This window comes from Electrona antarctica (assembly GCF_951216825.1).
Source record: "Electrona antarctica genome assembly, chromosome: 16".
Classification (NCBI taxonomy): Eukaryota; Metazoa; Chordata; class Actinopteri; order Myctophiformes; family Myctophidae; genus Electrona; species Electrona antarctica.
Window position 1 is genome coordinate 41,728,837 of NC_136797.1, and position 16,171 is coordinate 41,745,007.

The following is a 16,171-nucleotide window of genomic DNA, read 5'->3' on the forward strand; positions in this document are numbered from 1 at the left end:
AACCGCTAGGCCGCGAACCCTCTTATTGGCTAGCTATGCTGCTGCTGTCAGAAGTAGTAGTATTAGACCGAATACGGCCACACGCTAATCAACACAAACACTGTATTTATTAGAACAGGGGTTCTCAACCCGTGGGTCGCGACCCCTCGGGGGGTCGCCAAATTATTTTAGGGGGTCCCCAAATTATTTAAAAAATATATATATATATATATATATATTTTTTTTTTATTTAAATTTCACGGTTTTTCAAAAATAGCAGACCTACAAGCTCATAGCGCGCCACTCGGTGGCGCGCTATGAGCTTGTAGATCTGCTATTTTTCAATAGCTAAATTATAACAATGCTTAAAACACCAAAAGGGGTTCCCACCCAAAATGGTTTAAGGTTATTGTAGCAGTCAATTTATATTGGGGGTCGGGAGGGGGTCCCGAGACATTGCCAAAGCATTTCCGGGGGTCCCCGGCCAAAAACGTTGAGAACCCCTGGTCTAGTCTATACCACCAAGATGGCCACCAGGGGAAAGCGGGTGGCCTTTCTGATAGTAATTTCTCCCCATTATGTTTCAAGATGTTATTAAACATTTTAAATTCAAAAGTTAATATATCCTGCATTTTTTTGGTGAGCGGGGAAAATAGAACCTTTTTTTTTTTTAGGTAAACAGGGAACAGAACCATTTTTAGTTGAGTGGGAACATAGAACCCTGGGAACATAGAACCCAAACCTTTTTTGGGTACGCGGGGAACATGGGTACCACCCATTTAAGGTCTGTAACAAAAAACAAAATCGACTGCAATAGCATATATTCAGTCATTTTGATTTAGCTGTTAATCTTATCTACAGTGTGAATAAATTAAAAAAGCATCTAAGGCCTCATTCATTATAACCTCACCACTTTGTGCCAGTTAGTTACTCATTTGATTTGTCATCTATGCTGCCCTCTTGTGGTCTACAATGTATACAGCACATAAGGTTCTGCTCCCCATCTTGATACACATCATTCTAGGAACACAATTATTACTTAGAGCACGAAAGTACTGCGATCGGCCGGGTATGTATGCCGGTGTCCTTCAACAGCCAATAAGTGACCACCATTCTTGGTGACGTTACTAAGGTACGTTTCAAGGATGACCAATATCAGAGCAGCAGTCGTACCAGCAGTGGTGAGCACACCTCATGGGGAGCTCTGCTTGGCCTACTTGTGTGCAAGGCACAAGTTGGCTTTTCTAGTTGCATTCTGGTACGAGTATGAATTCACATTATCATGAGTCTCCTCCCCAGGGACGGATTAACCCCCGCCTGGGCCCCTGGGCCGATCATCTTTTGTTTTGGCTTGTACGATTTCCCCATTTTTTATTCTAATTCAGTTGATGTAACTTAAGTTTGATATTGGTAATAAAGTGTACACTTTGTGATACTTTAGATGTTAGTTTGTTACTCCTTTCTAGTGTCTTTAGACTACATCATGACAATGTTTTAAATGAATGCAAGTTAACTCAATTCTCATGACATACTTCAAACTCCTTCAAATAAGAGTCAAGAAAGTCATGGCATAGATTAGAACTTTATGTACAGCATATCGCATAGAAGCAAACAAGTTTTTGTATATTTTAATTCTGTAAAAATGACAGGAGGGATGGTATGTCACAGGGCCTACATGTATATAGATGTTTCAGGATTATAGACTTTATTACATAAGCCACAATGATGCCCGTCTTCTTACAAAGCTGTTGTCCACAAGACACACTTTGATTATTTGCATGCAGTCAGATATTGTAATTTTACTAGAAAATATATAAAACAAAACATTTACCATAACATGTTCATCATCATTTAGAAATCTTTAGTAATCAAAAACTGCTGCTATAACATCTAGGAATCGCAGTAACTGCAAAGTGAAAATAGAAAATAAACGAGAACATAACAGGTGTAGGAAAATGTCACCTTCCTACAATAATGGTCCAAGTCATTTCCCCCCCCCCCCAAGTTTTTCAGAAAACACGGCTGTCTGTTAACTACACGTAACATAAGAGAATTAAAAGGTTTAAGCCAATTTGCATTGCATTTGTGACTTTGGCCTGACTACGGCCACATTTTAAAGATTAAGCGATTTCTTGTTCCACCTTGAAAAGATGTAAAGGTCACATTGCCTTGTGTGACTTAACAAAATAGGTCACTCTTGGCATAGGCCATTATACTACTGGGGTTCAGCATGATCCTTTCAATAAGGATATATAGTCAATTTTATTAGAGGTGGCCAGCATCATGAAGAGATGATTTAGGCATGAGAAATATATAAATTTCATTTAAAAAAAAGAAAAAGACTGAGGCCATTGATTTAGGAAGGTGACGAAAACCTCCCTAATCCTGGAGTCAACTACCTTTCATCATCCTATTTGGTAGATGCTGTTTTGTTTATCTTTTCCTAGGATCATTTTGGTTTCATAGTAGCCATCAATACAGATACATTGTGAGATTTACTTAAATGTTTTCAATTTTTAACTGATCAGAACCAACAGTTCCTGTACTGTACATGTACATTTTAACCACTGTAACCATAAAACATGGTTAAGTTCTTGTAAATATGTCTCTACATAAAAGAAATTAACAAAAATGTAGAAGGCCTGTAATTGTTTGTGCATCCAATGTGATCAATCCAAAAGCAGAGGTTGGAAATAAAAACAGTCTAAATAACTACGGCTGTATTAATCATCGTCAAAGTTCTGTTGTAAGAGGAAGTTTGCTGCCAAGTTCTCGTTCTTCTCACAGGCAAAGTAGGCTTGTATAACAAGTCCCTCTGGAAATCCTAGAGCTTTTAGCTGGAATGACAAAGACAGAGGTTAGAAGTAAGATAGTAACCAAGAAGAAGCAGATTGACTGTACATTTGGGCCTTCTCTTAATCAACTGACAGTAGAGCACACTCAGTCATTTTATTGGGTGAACTACTTATTTAAATATATCATGTCTGTGTTATGTCTGTGTATTTAGTCATATCTGCCCCATGGAATGTTTGATCACAAAGCCTAAAAGGCAAAAAGAAATGTAATTTTGATATACATAGTTTATTAAATGTTTAAAAACGATTAAATTGCTAATCGCAATTATTTGTATGATAATTCATCCTAAATGTATACTGTACCAAAATACAGAAATCACTGTAATTACACTAAAACAGTGTGGTACATTTTAAGTGTTCTAGCAAGCGCATTCTTTTCTGTGTGTGTACCGTCTTGTGTATTACTAAATAAATGTTTAAGTACAATGTTAACTTTGTGTTTAGCTCCCACTCTGCGCTGTCGTGCGCGGAATCTACAAACCGATCTACAAACTCACAATGTATCGCATCAGGTCGCATTGTGAGCTTGTATATCGGGCCATTTCCGGTGTGCAAGAAACATTGTGCGACGGAGTAGAACTAAAACAATGTCAAAGCAGGTGGTATGGTCCTCACCCTTTCAATGGCCTCTTTCTCCTGGGGAGTTACTTGGATGTAGTTCATAGGGTTTCCACTGGCGGCATCACCTGTTCCACCTGCACCAACCCTGCTGCTGCTGCTGCTGTCCTGTACCCCCTCTGGGTTGGGCTCATTCAGCATCTGGATGAATTGTTCCTGATGGTTGCTGATCTCCTACAGGAGGAGACGTCACCAGTGTTGCCATTTTGCCTATTACAAGCGACTTTCGGCATGTTTTTCTGTAAAGCCGCTCCTAATGTTGTTTAAACCCGTTTGTTTTCTCAAACATTTTCATGTCAAGGACATGGAATCCCAAATTAATATACATTTGTTGACAGCTGGTGGTTGAAATGTAAATTTCACTTTGTAGATTTAGTAAAATAAAATATCCCTTTGAAGAGCTGTAAGTGGAAGAGGTATCCACATCTGGCACCAAGCCAACCAAGTCAATTCAAAATCAGCTCTTGCCTCAACCAATTCAAAGTAATCTTCCTCTGTGTACAACACATCATCGTTTTGTTTTTTGAGATTGTTTTCCCACAGAAAACAGAATGATACTACGGAACCCATAAAAATGTACTAAGCACATAGTTTGGCATCTCAGCAGACAGCAAAGCCCAAGTAATGATCACAAACTGCTGCTGCAGAAAGAGAGATGGCACTGCAAGACCTTGCTTTTCATGATCAGCTAAAAGGTTAACAAACGTTAGCATTCAAGAACCTATATGCACTGAGCCATAGGAAAGAAACATCGTGTGCTGCTAAATGTCATCTACATTCCTGCTGCAGTAACACAATTTGTAATTGAAGACAGACAGACTTGTCATGATGCTTTCGCCGGGTTGACATTACCGGTAACTCCCACTACTTCATTGTGACTGTGTGAGACACATGCTTTCAGAATGCTACTTAAGCAATATTACACGAGAGGGTGTGGGTTAACGTGATTATTGCCACGACAGGGATGCGGTGAGGAACGAGACGAAGTCGAGTTCCGCAAGCATCACTGAAGTGACCAATCAAATAACCAATAAATAGTAGTAGTAATAGTAATCACTTGTGACGCAATGACATGCACCGAGTGTGCGCCGATGTGCAACGGGACATATCAGACCGCTGCTAGTTTTATCTAAAATGATAACCGAAAATAGCCCATCTACAAGCTACCCAACACGTTGCGCTGCGACGTGTTGTGAGCTTGTAGATAGGCTGTTTTCGATGGGCAACATGCTTTATAGAAGACATGCATGGGCTTCCATGGAATGCGAATGACTGAAATCAGCCGTGGCGACTGAGAACTTGAATCCATGGTGTTGGTACCTGCAAGAGCTCCGGGTTCTCTCGGCCTATCTCCTGCAGCAGGGCTGGAAGCAGGCTGGCGTTCTGTTGGATGAGCTGCCTCATGGTGTGGAACTGGGGCTGGCTGGCCAGGTAGCTCAGGGGGTTGCCTGGAGAACAGCAGGGTCATCATCAATCAATGAGCCTGTACATTATATTTATATATATATATGCATCGATTAACCACTTATGCCCCATTTTATACTTCATAACACGTCGTGTTAAGTGTAACATTGCATGAATTGAGAGTATCAGAGTTCTCAAATTCTGCACAAACCCAGGCCAAACCTGGAAACTACATTTCTATTAATCCATTGAGACCTGGAACGCATCCATGTCACGTTAGCGTTTAACCACATTAACCATTAACCCATTTTGGGGCGGGAACCCGTTTTGGTGTTTTAAACATTGTTATAATTTAGCTATTGAAAAATAGCAGATCTACAAGCTCATAGCGCGCCACCGAGTGGCGCGCTATGAACTTGTAGGTCTGCTATTTTTGAAAAATCGTTAAAATGTGCCTCAAATCTTTCCGAAAATTGTCATGATTTAGAAAACTTATTTTTTTTAAATTTCGACGTCAGGCCTGAATGGGTTAAATTGATTATTTTTATTGTGTTGCAATCACCTCCACTGTCACCCTGTGAGGAGCCGGTTGTGGAGGGAAGACTCAGACCAGCTGTGGAAATGGCTGCCGTTCCTCCTACTGGAGGAGGGGCCACTGTGTCGGCCCCTCCCCCTCCTGTGCTGCGTTCCTCCCTGGCTGGGATGCCCTGGACAACAATTAACAGGTTGAATGCCTGCAGTGTACGGTGGTCTAATAGCCTAGACTGCTTAAAGGGGCATTCCACTCATTTTCAACATTTTACTATGTCATTAATATACCTTAGAGCCGTTGTGTGGAAATAATAAAAAGGTACCCCCATTCTGTGTTTCCTAGAACTAGAGGTCTGAAAAAAATCATTAACATGGTGAAACGCATCTTGATGATGTCATCAAGATGTGTTTCACCATGTTAATGATTTTTTTCATAATTACAGTTCTAGGAAACACAGAATGGGGGGACTTTTTATTATTTCCACACAACAGCTCTAAGGTATATTAATGACATAGTAAAATGTTGAAAATGGGTGGTTTTCCCCTTTAAGCATAACTTTACCTTTGAACAGCCAGACTGTTGAGTTGCTCGTCATGAAAATCCACTTTAAAAACGGTGTAATCGCTTGTTGTAGTGTTGAAAAATATTCCAAGGTGCCGATCACAACAACAGCCCGGACGGGCACTGCTATGCAACTTTCCCCATTGTAAACAGGGACTCAATTTCCCCATGACCGTTGGCCGGCGCGACCAACCTTTTTGCGATGACGTTATCAAAACATGTCTCATATCCCTTTCTGTCCGGTGGTATGACTTAGCACCGATTAAAAACGTGGATTAAACAATGAAAACATAACCCGGGCAACTCTCGAATCGCAGCGAAGTGTTCTACAATGAATTCACTCGGGCAAATCGTGAATAGTACGGTAGTCAAAAATATATTGTTCGTAATAGATAGATTTATAAGGCCAATAACCCACTTTCTCAGGTAGGTTTTTTTCTTTCATATTATTGACAAATCAATAAGATTTTCCCCCCCTTTGACTAAATTGATTAGTCTCATTAACCACTTAACCCCGTGTTATCTTTCATTGTACAATGGTGGAGTACAACAAAAGTGAAAATAGCCAATCCGAATCAGCAAGCTCACGTGTCGCAGATAGGTAGTGATTGGTATAAATAATCATTGGGACAGTCATTCATCGTCTCACAGAGGGTTAAAGCACCACCTTTGCCACTTGAACACAACACACATTGAGGTGTAGAGCAGTATGTGTCGCACATGGGCTTTATTTCACGCACGTTTGCGTGCGACTGTTCTCGGCAGACCAGGCCACACAGCCGGACATCTGGTCATCCTATATATATATATATATATATATATATATATATATATATATATATATATATACATACACACACACACACACACGTGCATGCACTTCAATGCGCTTATGCTTGCGTGTTTGTTACACATTAGCTGTAGTGTAGCATGGGTATACAGGTGTAGTGCAGGGGTTCTCAACGTTTTTGGCCGGGGACCCCCGGAAATGCTTTGGCAATGTCTCGGGACCCCCGCCCCGCCCCCTCTCGACCCCCAATATAAATTGACTGCTACAATAACCTTAAACCATTTTGGGCGGGAACCCCTTTTGATGTTTTAAGCATTGTTATAATTTAGCTATTGAAAAATAGCAGATCTACAAGCTCATAGCGCGCCACCGAGTGGCGCGCTATGAACTTGTAGGTCTGCTATTTTTGAAAAATCCTTTAAAATAAAATTTAAAAAAATATATATATTTTTTTTGAAAATATTTTGGGGACCCCCCAAAATAATTTGGCGACCCCCCAAGGGGTCGCGACCCACGGGTTGAGAACCCCTGGTGTAGTGAAGTATGACAACGAGTTCACATCAGATGGAGTGCAGTACGAGTACACAGCAGCCACTTGATGTTGTGTAGTGCAGCATGTCGAGTACACGTCCGATACGTTGGTGTGGTCGTTCTTACCGAGAGCAGATACTCCACAGCTCTGTCTGGGTTGTTGTAGCTGGCTCTGAGAGCCGCCACCACCTGCTCCCTCTCGTAACCCATCAGCATCATCTCCACCACCATGGATTCATATGACTGGCCCGTCACTGAGAAGTGAACACACACACACACACACGTTTGTATTAATATAATTAGGCTTGTGAGGACATAAATATTTTGGCATGACTGTCGGTTTTATGAATGCTTTCCTTTTCATTTTTGTGCCCTCTTTAAAGGAGCATTCAGTGATTTGGGTGATTTGGAAAAAACCCCGGTCCGCCCCGGTAACAAGATGTGCACATGCACACGCTCTACAGTGGGGGAAGTACAACAAACCAACAGCACATGCACCAAGGCCCGCCCCACTCGATCATGAATGGAGGAAGGCCCCTCTCATCCTGATTGGATGAAGGCTTTGCCGCCCAAAGCCCAAACCGAAACTAGGGTTTTTTGACCCCAGGGGCTCACTGGGGACAGGGAGGAACTCCTTATATGGTCAGCACACTTTATAGTAGGGAGGGTTATCCAAAAACGAAGAAAGAACAAGGCTGCGTTCGAATTCATTCCCTATGCCCCATATAGTGCACTACTTTGGGGTTCCGCCATTTTGTTATAGTGTCCGAATATGTAGTGAGCATTTTTGCACCTTAATGTAGTGGACTGAAGTATCCCACAATGCACCGGGAATTGTAGGGACCATCCGATGGTCACTACAAAAACACAGCGAAGCAAATCTGCCCCATAATGCATTGCGCAAGCTCGCTCTTGAACGCACATGCACGCGTTTGCGCGCACGTGCGCTGCTTCTGCATGCATGCGCTTATTGCGCTCCAACTCAGAAGAGGCAGAAGTTGAACCAGCGAAAGAAATCAACACAAATGTACTTTTTAAACTTTCGTTTCCCCTCTCTTTCCCTGGCGGATCTCGAAGCTACAGATCTCGAGACAAATGATCTGTGCATTTATTTGCAATTGTTTTGTTTTATTTATTTATAATAAAACAATTCATTTGCATTTGCAATAGTATTACTAATCTGATTCATTCATATCACCCAGGCCCAGCGCATGACATGTATTGTTAGGAGAGGAATGAGTTGCTTGCTGTAGAAGGCCTTATATTTTAATAGTTTTTGGATTAAGGTTGGTGAGGTTGTAAAGCTATGTGCTAAAGTCCAATATATATTTGTACATGCATGTGAGACACATTAATTGTGTCTCCGAACATATGTTTTATTAATATTAATTAATTCCTGACATAAAAAAAATATATGTTATCTAACATTATTTCATTGAATTGCGCTAAATACATTAAAACTTCATTATGTAGGCAGTAATTTATTGGACTGCTGTTTCTGTTAACGTCCGTATTGTAATGTGAGCAGAGCTTGTAGATCGGCTACTTTTGGTAATTCTTTTACCAAAAGTACCCGATCTACAAGCTCACAACACGGACGTCGCGTTGCTTATAGATCGGCTATTTTTGCCGTGTATCCCCCCCCCCCCCCCCCCCAGGATTAGCGGGGGTTCATAATCATGCTGCTGATATTTTCATATTGTCAAGGTGGCGCACTGTTTTCATATTGCTGGATAATGGATATAATATTAATGTATTGATAATAATCATAGGCCTATGTTATTTTAAAAGAATAACCTTTTTATCATCATTTCAGCAGCAGCGTTTTGACTGTTTTTTAGTCATAGTCAGTTAAATTCTTCATATCCAAATGAGTGAAACGGCCGGGATGATTTGTTTATTTTTCATACAGTTCTTTATGAGGCGATCTGAACCCTATGGGGGATTACAATGCAAATAAAAAGTACATGAAACCGCGGACCTATAGCGCCCTCTACCGATATTGACGTCAGAGTCGGTGCTCCCCATACAGGGAGTATTGTCCGAATTAATCACTATTTGAGTCCACTGAGTCTGGGTCCCCGTATGGGGAGTAGGGAGTAGGGAACAACCCTAGCAATTCGAACGCAGCCCAAGTGATATTTGAATTAAGTGAAATCACTGAATATACCTTTAAGCCTAACCATAAAGCCGAAAATGGCCAGTCTACAAGCTCACAACAGCACAACTAATTATAAATCAGGTATATTACTCATTTCTGTGCAAAGCATATGGTTGATTTAATGTTTTACCTGTAATGATTTATATTGTAAACTGTTCTTGGACTGCAGAGAAAACAAAGTGTCGGTAAAGTAAGTTTCCCCACATTTGACCATTGAGGGGCCTCGAACACCGTTAAAAGTGTCACTGACAGCAACTTGATTTATCTTTTTATCCCCCCCCGTTTTGTTTTGCTGCTGCAAACAACACCAGTGCCCTTGGAGAACAATAAAGTTTGTATTCATTACGGTCACACAAACAATGTCAAATGCTCAAATTTCACAGGCAGACAAGAGGAGGAGATGGTGGCCGCACTGGCCGGCGGTAGAGGAGAATGACGTGACATGACTACTACTCAATTTCAGCCTCATTAAAACCCTCTGTTCGATATAAACAATACAGACACAGTTCAAAACAAGAAAGCTTGCACTCGGTAGAGTGCGTGTCTCTGCCAACAATGTAACCGAATTATAATCTATATGACATTTTCTTGTTGGGACAGTTCGTAAGGTCTTACCAAGAGCTGAAAGTGCTTCATCGATTAAATCAGGATTAGTCCCCTCTTCAGTGGTGCTGCAGGAGAGCAATGAACATGTAATAATGAATACAAATAATGATTTGTATGTACAAATTATATAACCCGAGACAACGGATTTAACCACGTTATGTTTTCAATTCATTTTATCCGGCTATAGCGTTAGTACACAACATTAAGCATCATAATATAGTGGGTGTCCTGACAGACCTGATCTTAGAATGAAAGTGCCAGGATGACAGAAGGAGAATGAAAATAGTGCTTAAACAATTGAAGTGATAATGGTTTCATTTAGTGTTTGTGATAACGCGTCGTGTGTTATACCTTCCACGCCCATATATAGACAAGTTACCAAACCTCTTGTATATTTCATTAACTCAACAGGGCGTCTTTGTTTTGTGAACGTCATTGTTAGAACATTTTCAAAACCTTTCACAAAGACTTGAAAATGCTCAAAAGATATTTTCGCTCTTTGTTATATGACCAAGTGTCTAGGGCCTAAGTAGCCAAGAGAGATATACCCTGTAGCTGTACACGGTGCAGCAGTTGTGGGAGGACTGTCCTCCGTCTTGTCGTCTTTAGGTGCATCTTCTGGTGGGGTGTCATTGCCCAACGCCGACACACCTGGAGCTGCTGGGGATGATGTAGTGACAGAGCCTGAGTGTGCAGCTGATGGGGCTGGTTTAGGCTGCAAAGAAGAAAAAGAGTGCCTTTAGGACTGTGCGAAAAAAATACTAACTCAAATGTCATTACATTGCATAGTGATACCATCATTGTTTTAGCATCATGTTAACACGTTCCCTCCCATTACCCTAGGCGGGATCATGAGGCGCGAAAAAACTAAAAAAAGAGGAGCCCCCTGGCCAACCAGGAATCGCCCAGAGGGGATTATTTTTTTATCAGTGCAAGCTTGGATTAATGTTTTATAAACACCCAAACATTGTACTATTTTGAAAAAAAAAAAATGTACAGAAAGTGTTAAAATTATGTTTTTATGTGGCCACCCCAACCAGTTCATTAAGCATACCTGGTTTACACCTTAGCACCAAAGGCTTTCATAATTCTAATCTATAGTCTATTAGAGTAATGTTAACTCCATAGACACATACAAAACAGAAAGAGTACAAAAAGCACGGCACTCCATCTTTAAAAAAAGAATGTATGCATTAATCATTAAACAATGAATGTAATCCACATTATACTGAACAGAGGCGGATCATTACCTGTCCTGGTTGTAATCTAGATGAGTTTAAGTGCAAACACTTGACCCTGGGGTTAAAGTCCCACGTGTTGGCAGAGTATAAAATGATCTTACACAATACCACACTCCTGATGAATTCAGTAAAAAGCATAAAATTACACCCTGACCTGGAGTTCATGCCTTCATAAGTTTTCCATTACGTTACTTCTATTAAGTCTTTAACCCTTTAAGACCTGAGGCCGAACAGTTTTCAGAAAAATGACAAACCTTTTCAAGTCAAGGACCCCCAAAAACTATATGCATTTGGCCACGGACCCTCATCTTAAAATGTTTGTTTCAGGGACCCCCAGAAGCAAATATTTGAGTTAAAAAATAAATTGCTTTAAAAAAATACATAAGATTCAAAAGATCTGCATACATTTTCATGATTTTTCTATTTCATATTGTGGCATTTAGTGATGCGCTATGAGCTTGTATATCTGTTATTGAATAGCCAATATAAAATAATGGTTAAAGTGGTTAAAATCTAAAGTGACAAAGATACTTTCCCGGTCTTACTGGGTTAAATGGCTTTAAGGTCAAAGCGGTCAGCTTTTTGAGGCAGTCACAGACTTGTCTTTCCACAGACACAATTACATTTGTCCTTTATTGTAAAATGACATGATATTGTCCTGGTGTTCATCCTCTTTTTTTTCTCTCCCCATCACTAGTGCCAACCCCTTATTTCTGGTGTGGTGGGGGTGTAGACAACCACGTTTCTCCTCCTATAGTGTACAAATCGACGTCATGGTGCCCGGGCCAAACCAAAGGCACTGTGGAGGAATAAAACCCCATTGTCCATGGTTGTGGGCAGTAACCAATATTTAAAGTTCCATTTCATTTTAGAACAACCCAATGTGCTACACAGCTACAGCATCAAGAAAACCTTTTCACAATGTATGCCGACTGCCCACCCAGGCTAAACAACTATTTCCCTACTGGCATTTGGCACAGCAAGAGAGACTAATAATTGTGTTTAAATATCTCAATATCTGGCTAAATAACTTTACCCAAAAAACATAATTCCGCACCATTCACATACAGTATCACTCAAATGTGTCACAAACTGTGACCCCATCCTGCATACAGGCTAGAGGCTAGGGGGTGCATACTTAGTTTAGACTAGTCATTGGTTAGACATGGGTGAAGGTTAGGTTTAGGTGTGCTGCCCCGTGGGAGGTTAGGTTTAGGGTGAGGGTTTGAGATAGGTTACATGAAAATATGCACAAAACTATTCTTCTGCTTGTCAGAGTTATGACCATGGTCATAGCTGTGACATGTACAGGAGGAGCACAAACAGCTAAGACATTTAAGTGAGAGGCAGGGAGGTTTCTAAAGCGAAATTACATTTGCCATATTTATTTTCAAACGCTGCAATAGACTCACAAAAGCCAAATAGACCAGGGGTTCTCAACGTTTTTGGCCGGGGACCCCCGGAAATGCTTTGGCAATGTCTCGGGACCCCCGCCCCGCCCCCTCCCGACCCCCAATATAAATTGACTGCTACAATAACCTTAAACCATTTTGGGCGGGAACCCCTTTTGGTGTTTTAAGCATTGTTATAATTTAGCTATTGAAAAATAGCAGACCTACAAGCTCATAGCGCGCCACCAAGTGGCGCGCTACGAGCTTGTAGGTCTGCTATTTTTCAAAAATAGCAGACCTACAAGTGGCGCGCTACGAGCTTGTAGGTCTGCTATTTTAGACAGACAGACAGACAGACAGACAGACAGACAGACAGTGGCCCCCAAAATAGCAGACCTACAAGCTCGTAGCGCGGCACTTACGAGCTTGTAGATCTGCTATTTTAGACAGACAGACAGACAGTGGCCCCCAAATAGCAGACGAGTGCCGCGCTACGCGCTTGTAGGTCTGCTATTTTAGACAGACAGACAGACAGACAAGACAGATTGTTAGACAGACAGACAGACAGACAGACAGTGGCCCCCAAAAATAGCAGACCTACAAGCTCGTAGCGCGGCACTCGGTGCCGCGCTACGAGCTTGTAGATCTGCTATTTTAGACAGACAGACAGACAGAGGCCCCCAAAATAGCAGACCTACAAGCTCATAGCGCGGCACTCGGTGCCGCGCTACGCGCTTGTAGATCTGCTATTTTAGACAGACAGACATGTCTGTCTTAGAATGTATGCCAGTGCTTCTCAATTCGGGGTCCGGTGACCCCCAGGGGCCCTTGGGGGTTGTCCAGGGGGTCCCCAGTAAACGTAGGTAATGCAACATCACAATGGTTTGAACACGACTAGACAGCAGCGAAGTCTGTTTTCACGTTTAAAGTGACATTTATAAAAGCTAACTGAGCATAAATGCTTAGAATGTATGCCAGTGCTTCTCAATTTGGGGTCCGGTGACCCCCAGGGGCCATTGGGGGTTGTCCAGGGGGTCCCCAGTAAATGTAGGTAATGCAACATCACAATGGTTTGAACACGACTAGACAGCAGCGCAGTCTGTTTTCACGTTTAAAGTGACATTTATAAAAGCTAACTGAGCACAAATGCTTAGAATGTATGCCAGTGCTCCTCAATTCGGGGTCCGGTGACCCCCAGGGGCCCTTGGGGGTTGTCCAGGGGGTCACCAGTAAAAGTAGTTTAATGCGGCATCACAGTGGTTTGAAGCACACGACCAGACAGCAGCACGCAACAGTCTGTTTTCACGTTTAAAATGACATTTATAAAAGCTGACTGAATACAAATGTTTAGAATGTATACCAGTGCTTCTCAATTCAGCACCAAAAGGTGGGTCTGATTATTTACAAACACACAACTTGTGTGTTTGTAAATGAATCAATCAAGTGACTCGCTGAGTGTCTGACCGAGTGTCTGTCTGTCAGTCGGAATGACCTTTGACCTGACCTGTGGGGACCGTGTCTGCTCTCTGGGGAAATAAAGAACGGAGGTGACATCATGCAGTGTTGTGTTTTTGGCAGCAAACTCATTTCAGTCCCTTGAATAGTTTTAATTTAGTCACATTTTAGTCACCTGGAATGTGAGTGTTTTAGGCAATTTATTTAACCTTTATTTAACCAGTAAAAACAACATTGAGACTGAAGTCTCTTTTACAAGTGTGAACTGGCGAAGACAAGAGGCAAAACAAGTGACACAGCTCTGCCAGTAACAAAACAATACACAACAACAAAAAAACATGACAGACATACAATGCTCATAAATACAGTACCCACTACTAAGAAGCTCAAAGGGAGAACAGGAACGTTTAGTAACGCGACCAATAAGGACTAATAAATAAAAAACTAAGCATTGCTTAGTAGACTAAAAAGCAAGCAGACATTTGCTGTATGTATGCCTCTGTGTGTGTGAAGGGGGGTAACAACGGTCATTCAGTAAAATATACAGTACAGGAGGTTTCCTTCAATAAGGTTATATAAAATACTGGAGGCACTGTAGAGCATGGAAACAATTAAAAACAAAATAAAACTGAGGAAAAGAGCAATGGCTGTCTGCTGACCACTCTGTGTCACCAGTTCAGCCTGCAATATACAACAGAGCAATTAGACACCGAGCACCCATCATAAGTACTCATTATAATATAAACATATACTGGCAAGCCTATCTTCCTACCTCCTAGGCCCAAGGCACTTATACCCAGCAGGCAGGATTCAGGCTAGCCAGGTCTGGATCCGGTCTGACATTGTTCTACCATGAAATACAGAAACAATATTAATTCCCCATCATAATAAATATGTGTATTAAAAGTATGACATAAGGTGGTTGCATGCCAAAGGGCTACCTTTCGCATGCCACCATAATCCACATTGAAGTGTGAGACTCATACCTGTGTTCTGTTAAATAGTGTGTGTGGACACTGGGTCCAAGTGTAGTCTGCTCTGTACAGCCTAGCCCCACAACAGCACCAACAGTTTCTAGAACAGCACCAACAGTTTCTACAACTCTAAATCATACTAAATGCAACAGACTACAATGTGTAAGCCTTTGTTGTAACATACCTTGGTCAATTGATTTACACGGACGCGACGGGTGCTGCTGGGCACTGACGCTACATGCACACGACAGAACGAGAACAAACGTGAGCTTCATTGATCTCACGGGAGTTTTAACATAGAGGCTCTGTCAAGCTACCGCTCTGCTCTGCTCTGGGCAGGCGGCTCCCAGGTCCTAATGTCCCACCCGTCACATAAATATCACTCTGCTCTGCTCTGGGCAGGCAGCTCCCAGGTCCTAATGTCCCACCTGTCACATAAATATACCCTCAATCCTTCGCTCAGAGTATTCCACGGTGGCTCAGTGGTTCTGGCAGTTGCCTTTGGTGTGAGAGGACGCTGGTTCGAGACAAGTCAAGATTCGTGACCTCGGAACGAGGATTGAGGATAAATCAAAAATAAATCACTCTTTACCTTTTAGCCAACAAGTCAAACGTCAAGACAAGGACTAAGGACTAAGGATCAATCCAAATACATCACTCTTTACCTTTTAGACAACTAGGACTAAGGATAAATCAAAATAAATCACACTTTACCTTTTGGTCAAGTAAATGTACTATTGGAATGTATTTTGGCGGACGTAATCCAAGATAATCCACTCTGTCAACTTGTAACAGTCAGCAGTGCCAGTTGGTGCCACAGGGTGGTGCACTGCTCCCTTTTGTTTTGCTTTGTGTAGAAGATCTGACGTCAATTCCACCTCTTGCTATAGATAGACATGACATGACATGATGTGTGTCAAACAATTGTCACACATGGATGGATGATTAGCCGTGCTTATTTATTTAATTCCGGGGGGAATGAATGAATGACTAACCCTGTAAAACCCGGATTAATTTCTACTTGCAAAAAAACGATTTCAACCTTACTACTACTTTTTACTACTAGGACTTAT

The 16,171-nt window shown here is 41.6% G+C and overlaps 1 protein-coding gene across 3 annotated transcripts; it reads right to left on the reverse strand.

Moving 5' to 3' along the window:
• Positions 1 to 1,984: 1,984 nt before the first annotated feature.
• Positions 1,985 to 15,422, reverse strand: LOC306939544 (UV excision repair protein RAD23 homolog B-like). Of its 3 annotated transcripts, none has more exons than XM_079524135.1 (9): positions 15,283 to 15,328; positions 14,897 to 14,971; positions 10,586 to 10,752; positions 10,047 to 10,102; positions 7,397 to 7,524; positions 5,419 to 5,563; positions 4,773 to 4,900; positions 3,450 to 3,626; positions 1,985 to 2,816 (listed from the first exon to the last, which is right to left on the reverse strand). In XM_079524135.1, the coding sequence occupies exons 5-9, from the start codon at positions 7,499 to 7,501 to the stop codon at positions 2,703 to 2,705; spliced, it is 669 nt and encodes a 222-aa protein (XP_079380261.1). In that variant the 5' UTR covers positions 7,502 to 7,524; positions 10,047 to 10,102; positions 10,586 to 10,752; positions 14,897 to 14,971; positions 15,283 to 15,328; the 3' UTR covers positions 1,985 to 2,702. The 3 variants fall into 3 exon arrangements, with proteins under 3 accessions (XP_079380261.1, XP_079380260.1, XP_079380259.1); XM_079524134.1 differs by lacking the exon at positions 15,283 to 15,328 and adding an exon at positions 15,111 to 15,184; XM_079524133.1 differs by lacking the exon at positions 14,897 to 14,971 and having other exon boundaries at positions 15,283 to 15,422.
• Between the last annotated feature and the right edge of the window lie 749 nt (positions 15,423 to 16,171).

What these genes read in the sequence shown, in the direction of transcription:
- LOC306939544 (XM_079524133.1), bottom strand. Translation starts at nt 7,501, where the DNA reads ATGGTGGTGGAGATGATGCTGATGGGTTACGAGAGGGAGCAGGTGGTG. An exon ending in CTGTGGAGTATCTGCTCTCG is followed by an intron (nt 5,564 to 7,396) that starts GTAAGAACGACC and finishes ATTGTTGTCCAG; the next exon opens with GGCATCCCAGCCAGGGAGGA. An exon ending in AGAAAGAGGCCATTGAAAGG is followed by an intron (nt 2,817 to 3,449) that starts GTGAGGACCATA and finishes TTGTCATTCCAG; the next exon opens with CTAAAAGCTCTAGGATTTCC.